The sequence below is a fragment of the Pteronotus mesoamericanus genome, unplaced genomic scaffold (genome assembly GCF_021234165.1).
Source record: "Pteronotus mesoamericanus isolate MK-2021 breed Mesoamerican mustached bat unplaced genomic scaffold, CSHL_Meso_final contig_101, whole genome shotgun sequence".
Lineage (NCBI taxonomy): Eukaryota > Metazoa > Chordata > Mammalia > Chiroptera > Mormoopidae > Pteronotus > Pteronotus mesoamericanus.
Genome location: NW_026555001.1, coordinates 26,812,531 through 26,823,178, shown reverse-complemented (window position 1 = coordinate 26,823,178; position 10,648 = coordinate 26,812,531). Strand labels below are relative to the sequence as shown.

At 42.9% G+C, this 10,648-nt stretch overlaps 1 protein-coding gene across 1 annotated transcript in view; it reads right to left on the bottom strand.

The window, feature by feature from the left end:
• YWHAQ (tyrosine 3-monooxygenase/tryptophan 5-monooxygenase activation protein theta) overlaps positions 1-10,648 on the bottom strand; it is a 31,937-nt gene continuing 21,289 nt past the window's right edge. The window contains exons 3-6 of the mRNA XM_054569798.1: positions 6,016-6,139; positions 3,641-3,804; positions 3,224-3,319; positions 1-1,285 (exon numbers count right to left, since the gene is read on the bottom strand). Coding sequence (XP_054425773.1) covers positions 1,226-1,285; positions 3,224-3,319; positions 3,641-3,804; positions 6,016-6,139 — 444 coding nt within the window. The 3' untranslated portion in view covers positions 1-1,225. The remainder of the gene's footprint in view (positions 1,286-3,223; positions 3,320-3,640; positions 3,805-6,015; positions 6,140-10,648) is intronic.

The following is a 10,648-nucleotide window of genomic DNA, read 5'->3' as shown; positions in this document are numbered from 1 at the left end:
TCTACGGATAAAACACTACCTCTAAGAAATGTAGTCCAATTTTATTCATTTCCAGGCAACCCTAGCCAAGTGTGTCACAATGCACAAATATGGGGATCGCCACTACATGGTCCATAAAAGGGAAGGACCAATAATAAACTTTAGAAAGCGGTAGTTTCGCCTGTCCTTTAAAACAGAAGTATGCAACTGTTACAAAGCCATAGTAAATGGTTTATAAAATGTAATTTTATTTTACGTTACTCTGCTGTTACATAGGGCATAACATTTTCACAAGGCTTTTTTGGGACTACAGTCAATGATTAGCAACACACAATAGTGGTCCAACTCTCTAAGTAACAATCACTAGACAAACCGGACACCCTCTCACATGTGCACAAATCTGCATGGAAAAGTACTAAAGTTTTAGACTTGGACTTGTGTATTCAACTGATTTCCCCATTCTACTGCATTAAGAAATGACATGCACTTTAATTTGCCAAAAGCAAGGCTTGTGTTCTGGCAGCAACATGCTACTTCTACTACACGGTAAAGTGAATACCAGAACTGCAAAGGCAGGAGGTGTAAGTGACTTTTTATTAGGAAGGGAAGTCGTCAACGGAAACAGCAGCAAATGAAGAGGAAAGAAGGAAACCCCCTGTCGCCACAGACGCAGAAGCCCTCCACTGTACGACACAGGGGGCGTCTCAATCTGTGACCCCAGCCCAGGAATGCCAAATGCTTTTTCGTTCAATCTAATGCTCCTGGATTCCTACCCAAAGGAATACATGAACGTGGAAAAGCTGCTTACTGAAAGGAAACCCCCAAAGAAGAGCAAGGGAGGGAATGTAGAAATCAAGAAGTTATGTAAAACACTCTTTAAATTGTAATTAACTACATTTTCATATCTTCACAGTAATACAAAACACAGTCACTTGCAGAACTGGTTCAGATTACTTAAATACCAGGTACATTTTTAGTCCTCTACGTAAGTGTTGGGAAGTTACTTATGTGTACGTGAAATGAAGCTATTAATACTTTTCTACAGCAGTAACTGCACACCAGGAAGGCCAAGACAAACACAGATCAAGGCATGGAGTTTTCCCAAAGCTGCAGTGTGAAAAGACTATAAACAGTTGATTCCATACACATGAACGGGTTTCTTTGCTCTAGGAAATCCAAATGGAGTAAGGAATGGAGATGTGTACAAAGGTTTCCGGAGGGAAGGAGGGTGACACCCTGTCCGTAGTTAGTTTTCTGCCCCCTCTGCCGCGTCACATTCTTCTCCGGCGCTGTCTGATGTCCATAGCTGGGGGAGGGGGGGGAAATCACATTAAGTTACTGTTTCCAGGGTAAACAATTATGCCAAATCCTCCTAATATATCAAATGTAATTCTGAGAGCAGTAAATTACTCAAACAATAGAGATTACAATTAAGACAGAAAGTTATAGTTCCCAAAACCCTCAATACCACCAACTCCTCCCCAAAGTGTGTCCCTGCAGACTATTTACAGCACAGCTACAAAGTGAGCACATACACACTATCTGAGCACGTTAAACAATTTTTCTATTTACTGATTTGAAGGGGGGGGGGGCAGAGACAGAGACTGAGATTTGTTGTCTCACTTCTTTTTATGCATTAACTGGCCGCTTCCTGTATGTGCCCTGACCAGAGATTGAATCCGCAACCTTGGCTTATCGGAACACTACTCTAGCCAACTGAGTCACCCAGCCAGGGTTAGCCGAGTACCTTTTAAACTATACTGTTTCTAAGTGCTATAATTTCAGGAAAAAAGCAAGGTGATTCATCCTTACAGTTTTTGCTCTCTCATTTCCAGCAGCTCAAAGCTCTTCATGAAAACACTACTGAAATATAACTTGAGATTCATAAGGCAAAACATTTTAAGGGAAGGGGAGAGACCGTGGTCACAGTAACTTTTCAACTAGCTGAACAGCTCTCATATGGCAGAAAAGTCACCTCGCTGTGTGTTGCTGCGGAACTGAACAGGAGTGGGTGACACAGTTACAGGAAGACGCAGGTGTGCACGAAGATATGAAGGAAGGATTCATGAGCCAGGTGGGATATTAAAACAAAACTGATCTCTAAGGATCTAATTTTAGGGTAGAATGATGAAGTGAAAATGGAAGAGTCAATATTCATTGACTATATAATCCATAGCGCACAAAATGGATTTCTATTAGACCAAGACACTACTTGAATTTCAGAAAAGCAGGAATCTTATATAATCTTTAAGTTATCATTAAGATACTAATATAAATAAAAACAAAACAAATATCCCTGAAGAACTGTCTCCATAAGAAAGAAAAGAAAACCAGTGAAGAGACAGACAGCAGCAGGCGTATCTGGGAAGAGGCCTAACTGCTCAGTTTGTGCTGCTTCTACAGAAGCTGCTCACACTGATCGTAACTGTCACCTCAGAACTACAGGGATTCTGGTCTCTGCAGTGTCCCCGTTCATCAAAGCTGAACGGATATGGTGCTGGTATTAAAAAGAGTCCCATTAACAAAGGTAAATACAAAGGTAAAGCCGCAAACCAGGGCGTGGGGGGAGAACTACATTTACATTTAAAAGGGGGGTGGGTCCGTCCCCTTCTTCCACATTTTGTCTAAGGTTCTGACATACCAAATTTGCTTGAACCTATAAAAGACACTGACTAATAAAGCTCAACCTGTATTTTCTTCTCCATTACTTTTTCTTTTTCATCTGCTTGTCCAAGAAGTAGGAGGAAAAACACAAAGAGAAAACAAATTTAAAATGGCACGCAAGCAGCACAGAGGGCCTGGCGCCGAAACAGAGGGGAGCGCGTGGCGGCGATGCCCGCAGCGCACCACGCGCCGTTCACCAGGAGAAATTTTAGAATCGGGCACTTCGTGTGATTTTAGAGAAGCTGAAACTCCCTAAATTCTCCATGTTAACACGATTCATTCACATCTCCATCCCAATTAAACGATCAGTTCTGTTAACTGATTCTGAGTTCCTGCAGCTTTTGTACTTTCTCAGGAAGGTCTGATAAAACGCCTATTCAACCTGAAAACCCGCCTACAAAAGAACAGTTGTCCTGTACAAAACACTGACAAGCACATAATGCTTTTATTTATGTATCCATATGTTCATTTTCGAAGAGGAAGTGTAGCTGTTATATGACTGCCCCAAGAGATACGGAGCCTGAAATAAAATAGAAGACCTTTTGTTCCTGAAAAGGAGGTAAAAGAACGAAGCACTCACTGTGAGGTTGTCCCTAAGCAGCTGCATGATGAGGGTGCTGTCTTTGTAAGAGTCTTCATTCAGTGTATCGAGTTCTGCGATGGCCTCATCAAAAGCCTGGTAAAACAGCAATATCCATGTTCAACTATTGGCATCGACACAACCTGGCTCGTCTACAATTACAAACCATTTTTACAAAACAGGTTAAGTAAACATCCACTTCATGTTCTATTAACAATTAAGAACAAAACTCGATGGAATCATTTCCTCAGATTCTCAGCTTAAGAACTTATCATGGTAAGAAAAAGGAGGATATTTCCAAATAAAAATAATAGAAATCATCCCTGGATACCCAAGGAAATAAAATACCTAGACATTAAGTACTTGTTGTCTCAGATAAGCCTCACTAAAGAGGGTCTTCCCGCACGCCCTCCTTACCGTTTTAGCCAGTGTGCAGGCCAGCTCGGGGTTATTCAGGATCTCATAGTAGAAGACAGAGAAGTTAAGAGCCAGCCCCAAGCGAATCGGGTGGGTGGGCTGCATCTCCTTCTTGCTTATATCGAAAGCCTCTTGGTAAGCTCCTTGGGAATTATCTATCGTTTCTGTGAAGGCAAAAATAAAAATAAAAATAAAAAATAAATTTAAAAAAAACAGGAAACTGAAAACATCCATCCAGCATACAGCATATTAACACCTTGCCCATGTGCTGCTAGCTCTTGAAAGAACGACATTTTTCTCTGTAGCCTTCTTTTAAAACCATAGTAGCAAACCAAAACATTATTTTGTACTAGGTATTTAAAAACTACGTTATAATGTTGCTGGCTTATAATCAGCTTAATAAAAAAAATTAATATAGTACATCAGATTTTTCTATCACTGGGGCTCCAACAATTTTCTTCTTTCGTATCTTTTAATTTTATTGCTTGAAAATGCAGTAATTAAAAGTAATTTGGAGGGTGGTTCGAGACCCAAGGGTGCTCACCAGCCCTTTAAAAAATAGTAATAATAATTTGACTGGTATATGCCAATAATATCTTAATAAAGCTGAGGGAAAAACTGGCTATAATAAATACTTCTCAAAATAATGAAAAACACTTTATAAAGATCGCCACCATCAAATCTCTATTTTTGTGACTTATTTATAAAAACAATACTGATCCTTGGTATCAAAATGCATTACGTGAAAAGCAATACAAAAGTGCCACCATATAGAACAAAATCTGCTGACTAGAGTTTGATGATTGGCTTAATAAAAATGTCACCTTCCTGGCAAAAAAAGCTCAGCAAGGATTACCAACACTGATCTGATTATACCCATGTTTTGAAAAGGGTAGGTTTTCTGAATGAGGCCGTTGGCCCGTTACAGCTTTGGAAACGCTGACCGAACAGAAACCAGAGTGTCCCTGTGCAGCCTGAAGGCGTGCATCACCCCTCCTCTGAAACGGCACGTGTGAGGATGGGAACGCGGCTGCTCGGCCCCCGCGCTACGGGGCGCTGGCTGCCGGGCTAGCTGGCTGGCTGGCACTTAGGGAGGCACCACAGTGAGCAAAGGCCTCAGCTCCTGGACGGCGAACACCAGCGGTCTCCTGGCCCCCGGCCGGAGCCGTGTGTTATGCACAGGACCAGGGAAAGACAGGAAGCCAGAAGGGGAGGACTCGGAGGCACGCCGGGCCGACTCACTGATGTCGAGTGTTCAGTTCCGTCACATTCAATTTTGCTTATTTTTATGGCAACAGGGATTTCACACCAATAACACACTAAGTTTAGTATACAAATTTTGTTACAACAGGGTAACAAAATTTTCCCTTGGCCTCTCATTAAGCTGATACTTGGGTGGTAAAACTGTCTCACTTTCAGTCAGTAATTCTGTGGGGGTACACCTTTTTACAGACCAGGCAAAACTGAGAATAATAGGCTTATTGGGAAAAAATAAGGAGTTAAGTGGTACTTCTACCTAGAACTTGCTGGTAGCAGAAACACACACAAAACTTAATGGGATCTACATTATACTCTGCTATCAGCACTCCAAGAGAATGAGTTCACTGCTACTTAATTTGATTTTTCCAACAAGCATGCTAGGCAATTCGGTTATTACTCTTTTTCCCAAGTCTACGTCTTTTGGTAAATTATATGCCAGCAATAATGCTCTCATTTCACCTCTCTTCAGAACTGTGGATATAGGTAATCAGTAGTCAATGTTATGATCCTACAAAAATAGTATTTAATAGTTAACATGTTAAACAGAAAAAACATACCCCGTTTCTATAACATAACGAGCTCACTCAAACCATATGCAAAGGGTGCTGGGGCTAAAAATGTGCTGAGCCACATTCCAAAGCATAAGAGATAAAGCCAGTTTTTGGTATCTTAACAGAGTATAATCAGAAAGTTTATGAGGGTATCTTTATTGATTTTTTTTTTTAAGAGAAAGAGGAAGAGGGGTGGGGAGACAAAGAGAGCAGGAGAGAGAAAACATCTATGCGAGACACACCCTGACCAAGGATCAAATCCGCAACACAGGCATGTGCCCTGAATGGGAATCAAACCCGCAACCTTTTGGCGTACAGAACGATGCTCTGTATACCGGGCCAGGGCTATGAATTTACTTTTGTAAATAGAACAAATAATGTAAACTCATGACTATATTTTCATTTTTGAGAATGTAAGGTAACTATTTTCTTTATACACAGATTCCGAAGTGTTTCTCCAAGTTAGAAAAGGCCTCTGACTACCCAGAGACCACTGCCACAGCCCCCCATCCACCTCCCTTCCATTCCACATTCTAGCTTTACCTGTAAACCAAATACACTTACGTTTTCGATCATCACCACATGCAACTTCAGCCAGGTACCGGAAGTAATCTCCCTTCATTTTCAGATAGAAGACCTTACTCTCTGGATTAGTTGCGTTGGCTATTAAATACTTATCCAGCAATTCCTGAAAGAAAGAAAAGAAAGCATCAGGCATGAGCAGGAGGCCATTAGCACAGTCAAGAGCCCCCAAGGACAGGCAGGCAATCATCAGCGGCCCCGGCAAGCGCGCCGCGCCGCGCCACTGCAGGCCTTGCGGCGCAGGCTGAGAGCCGGGGTCGGGCGGACGCCCTGGCTCACACCCACCGCTCGCTGGAAAGCGCCTGTCTGTCCGCTCATGCGTTCACTCAGCAAGCACTTCCTCACGCTCGCTAGTGCCAGGCACTGTATGTGACCAAAAGGGGTGTACAGAAGACGCGAGGTAAGGTCCTTGACCTCAAAATACGAAAGGTTCAATACGAAAAGGGGTAAGTATACCATTCGATGTGCGCCAGGCAGTACAAGTTACGCGAGTCCAGGGCTGGGGACGCAGAGCAGCATATATGGCTCTGCAGGGGACGGCCAGGGGTTGGACAGGCTTCCCTGGGAAGGAGATCCGACTCCTCAGAAGGAACAGCAGGAACACAGCCTCTAGAAGGCCTGTCTGTGCAGTTGTTTGAGGAGAGGAACCAGAACAGCACAACTGCAGAACAAGTCGGTCTCCGTGGCCTGGAGCCGGGCTACGCAGTGTCCCCCACAGACCAGTGCCCGGCCAAATCCAGGGGCGCCCCAGGGGTCGAGAGTAAGTGGCCCAGAAAGCTGGACAAGTATGTCTACTAAATAGAGACATATCCTTAAAAATATATATAAATATATATATTTTCTAAATTTTTAACATTGTGTTATTATTTAAATATATCTTTTAGCCTCTCATACAAAGATACGTGCACTTGATCCAATGAGCTGGTGCTTCGGAAATTAAGGCATTTGTAGAAGGTGTGCGCCTGGAAGTATAGAAGGTCATGAAGACAAACATGACAGCTATCTTCTGGGACCATCAATTTTACTAGATGCTACGTAATTTTAAAACCTTGTTGAATTTAAAAATATTACAAAGTAGATACAATAAAATTCTCACAGAAAATCTAAGATGGTGGCACCTACACCTCTTAGGCTTGTTTTGGGAGTGAAAACAGTAAACAGACGTAGAAGAAGAGGACGGACCCTCCCCTGAGTGCTCAGCGTTAGTGATGATTTCTCAGCCAGGTGCCCGCTCTCCTACTGAAATGCCAAGTTCGAGAAGCACCAATCTAGGCAAAGGGAAGCTACTCAGAAAACATAAGCAAGGAACAGACATATGATTATATTTGCATTTTGGAAAAATGGCCACAGGTATTATCCGTTAACATGATGTAACAATGCCATCTAGGATACAAAATTGAGAAGTTTGCAGAATAACCCAGTGAGACTGTTTCAAAGTCTCATAAGTCTATAGCTTAAGAAGTAAAAGGTTGTTTACAGATAAGAGAAAGTTTAGAAAATGTGGTTCTTGTTTATCTGATTAAAAATGGCCTAAACACAATGATTACGTAAGTTATTTTACAGGAAATAAACAGAAAAACATTTAAAATGTTCTAAATCTTTAAATCTAATTTTTAAAAAATGTTTAGGTTAGAAGTACTATGTAAAGGGTCCAAAGCTCAGGGGAAGTTAAACTTAACGATTATAGTAATGTTGCATAACTAAGCCCCAGAAGTTGATGCATTATTTAAAGTGGCAAGTGTCAAACCGTGGCTGACCCTGGCAGGCTGCCCGGCCAGGCCAACAGCGCTCGATGCCATTGGGGGCTGCAGCCAAACACGGAAGGCCACTGCGAGGTCAGACGCGGCTTCCTCACCGCCACACCCATAAGCGGAAAAAACAGCTGAAAGATCAGACTGTGATAATTCCTTCTGCTCAACCTCAATTTTTATAGGTATTAATAGGTATTTTAATTTTAATAGGTATTAACATGAACCCAGGGAACTCCCAGAATCTGGGAAAAGCATACTTCTCCCCCCTCTAATACTGCTTTTATACCTAGTGAGACAGTCACAAAAAAGGTTGCTTGTTTCTAAATCTCAGACTGACTCCCAGTCATTGCTGTTCTTTTAAATTGTATTTTTCAATTACAATTTACATTCAATATTACTTAGTCATCACTATTTTTTAAAACATTAAACAAGAGCGGTCTCGGAGAAGCAGAACCAAATCATGCAAACACAGCACCCGCACTGTGGGAACCTCCACCACCATGCACACCCACACTAATGAGACCAGATCCCACAGAGGGGGTCCGGGGAGGCACCAGTTCTGCTGAAGACATTTCTAAGTCACCAAAAAGAGCTACCTGGTGGTACCTCTAAGACCTAGTGCTTTGTGATCAGACGTGGTGGCAGCGGCTGAGAGGCGCCTGACCGGAATGAGGTCTCGAGGTGAGAAGAGAGGGATCCACGCCAGTCCCCCCTGAGTCCCTCAAGCCAGACGGGGCGTTGTCCCGAGGACCGGCGTCGTCCCTGGCACGAGGCCTTCCAAGGACCGGGAGAGCTGCCAGATGGCACCCTCGATGCTCACTGCAAGCCTCTCTTTCTAAAACTGTTAACTTTGATTCCTGGTTTGCATACAGCCATTCTGTACGACTGACAGCACTGGCTTTTATAAAGTGGCTTGAGCGTCACTTCCACCCTGGAGGTCAGCCAGGTGGCACGGTTTTTTGTCACATGCCACCAGCTCTCTGTGAAGTAACCGACAGGTACAGTGTAACCGTGTCTTTCCACAGGCGATCAATAGCAGAGATCCATTTCTGCCCAATCAAAGACAGTGGATTCTGCTGCATGTCTTACTGAAATCATCATAGTTGTATCAGGTGTCCCAACACTGGTATTATTCATGCCAAAGAGAACAAAGGCGGTAAATACTTAAGGTATACAGCCTAGGCGTGCAACTATTTGTTAAAAAAAAAAAGAAAGAAAGAAAGAAAGAAAGAAAAGAAAAGTCTCAATGAAGACCAAAGAGAAAAACACAGAATGGTAAGTAGCTCCCTGAATAAGAAAATCTTTCCATGTAAGGTAAAACGCCAGGACAGAGGAATCTGTTTTAACATTTACATATTTAAAAGTTCCCCCACGAATTTCTCCAGTACATTATTCCTATCAATTAAGCAGGAGTGACCCCTTGTAACTTGTCACCAGCTAATGTATGACCCTGGGTGGCCTCCGAGAGCCAAGCCCCGGGCTCCCCTGGCGTGGACGCTGTTGCTGACCGAGGGACAGAGGGCGGGCAGTGAGCTCCTTTCCGGGAATCCGGGAGATCTGAGGATGGCAGAGGACTTCCTCCCGCGATTCAGAAGATGGGCTAGGAACCAAGGACGCCCTAGACCAAAAACACCCAACTGCAAGCCAAGTCAGGGGAGGGAGCGTGAGTTGTCACACTGGCCACTCTAGGAGGGACCCAGCAGTGAAGCCATGCTACTGGGAGCTTTGAACTGTTTTTTTACACAAAAGAAGTCACCTAAATGTCAAATGAACAAATACTAATCTAGCCAATCAACTGTACATCATAATCCTTTTTATAACTAATATTGTATGAGTCCTTAACCATCCTAATATGAAATTAGGTGATTAATATACACACAATTTAAAACGTACATTAATGTCCTAATTAAGATATACGGAGAAATAAAATTTGTAATAAAACATTGTGCATGAGATTCAATATGTAATGCCCACATGTCTCAAGTGTTAAGCACTCTCTAGCCAGGTGTTTGCCTCTAAGAATCGCCATGGACGCCAAGAACCTTCGAACGCAGACTTGCACAGTCTGCTCATCTACCATGAACAGCTGACCAGTCAGGTTACTAAAAAACAAAGTACAATCTGATTTTACACGGTTGCTGCAGTCCTGGTTAATTTTGTATGCATTAAAAAAACCATTAAAGAAAAGCTTTGTGTTTATGTGTTAAACAGGTTTGGCTGCGGATAAAGGTAAGTTTCTGCCGAAATGCCTGGACAGCTGGACAGCGCACTACACAGGACTGAGGGCGTCTCAGCCACTGATCCTTGTCGGCCCGAAGTCAGCAAAGCCCTCCCCACGCCTGTTCAGAACCACTGAGGGGGTCGAAGGGACGCACACAAGTCCTTGGGAGCGCGAATGAGAAAAGATCTTGTTAAGCAACTGGAAGAGTTTTTGTTAAGAAGGCACCAAGCGAGCCATGTCTTAACAGGTAAAACAGAACTTTACGAATAGGCGGAGTGCAGGGGAGGAAGACATTCCATGATAGAGGGACGGTGGCACAGGAAAAGACCCACGTGCACAACAGGGAGGAAGTCACTGAAGATGGTAATCTTTCTAAACGAAAACTCTCCCCAAGTCACCAAGAGTACATTTAAAAAGGCACCAAATTTCATCATATCCACCGTGAATTATTTACATCCAAACACCTCAAAATACTGTGTGCTGGACCAATAACCTGGTTCTAGAGTCTGACTAGACTAAGATCCTTAATTTCCTCTTCTATAAAATAAAAAATTTCCAAGTCTTTAGTAATCGGTGCTAATTCTAAGGTACTAAATCAAAAGATCAACCTGTTAAGCAGATCCACTTTAGGTTAAAAGGCTCC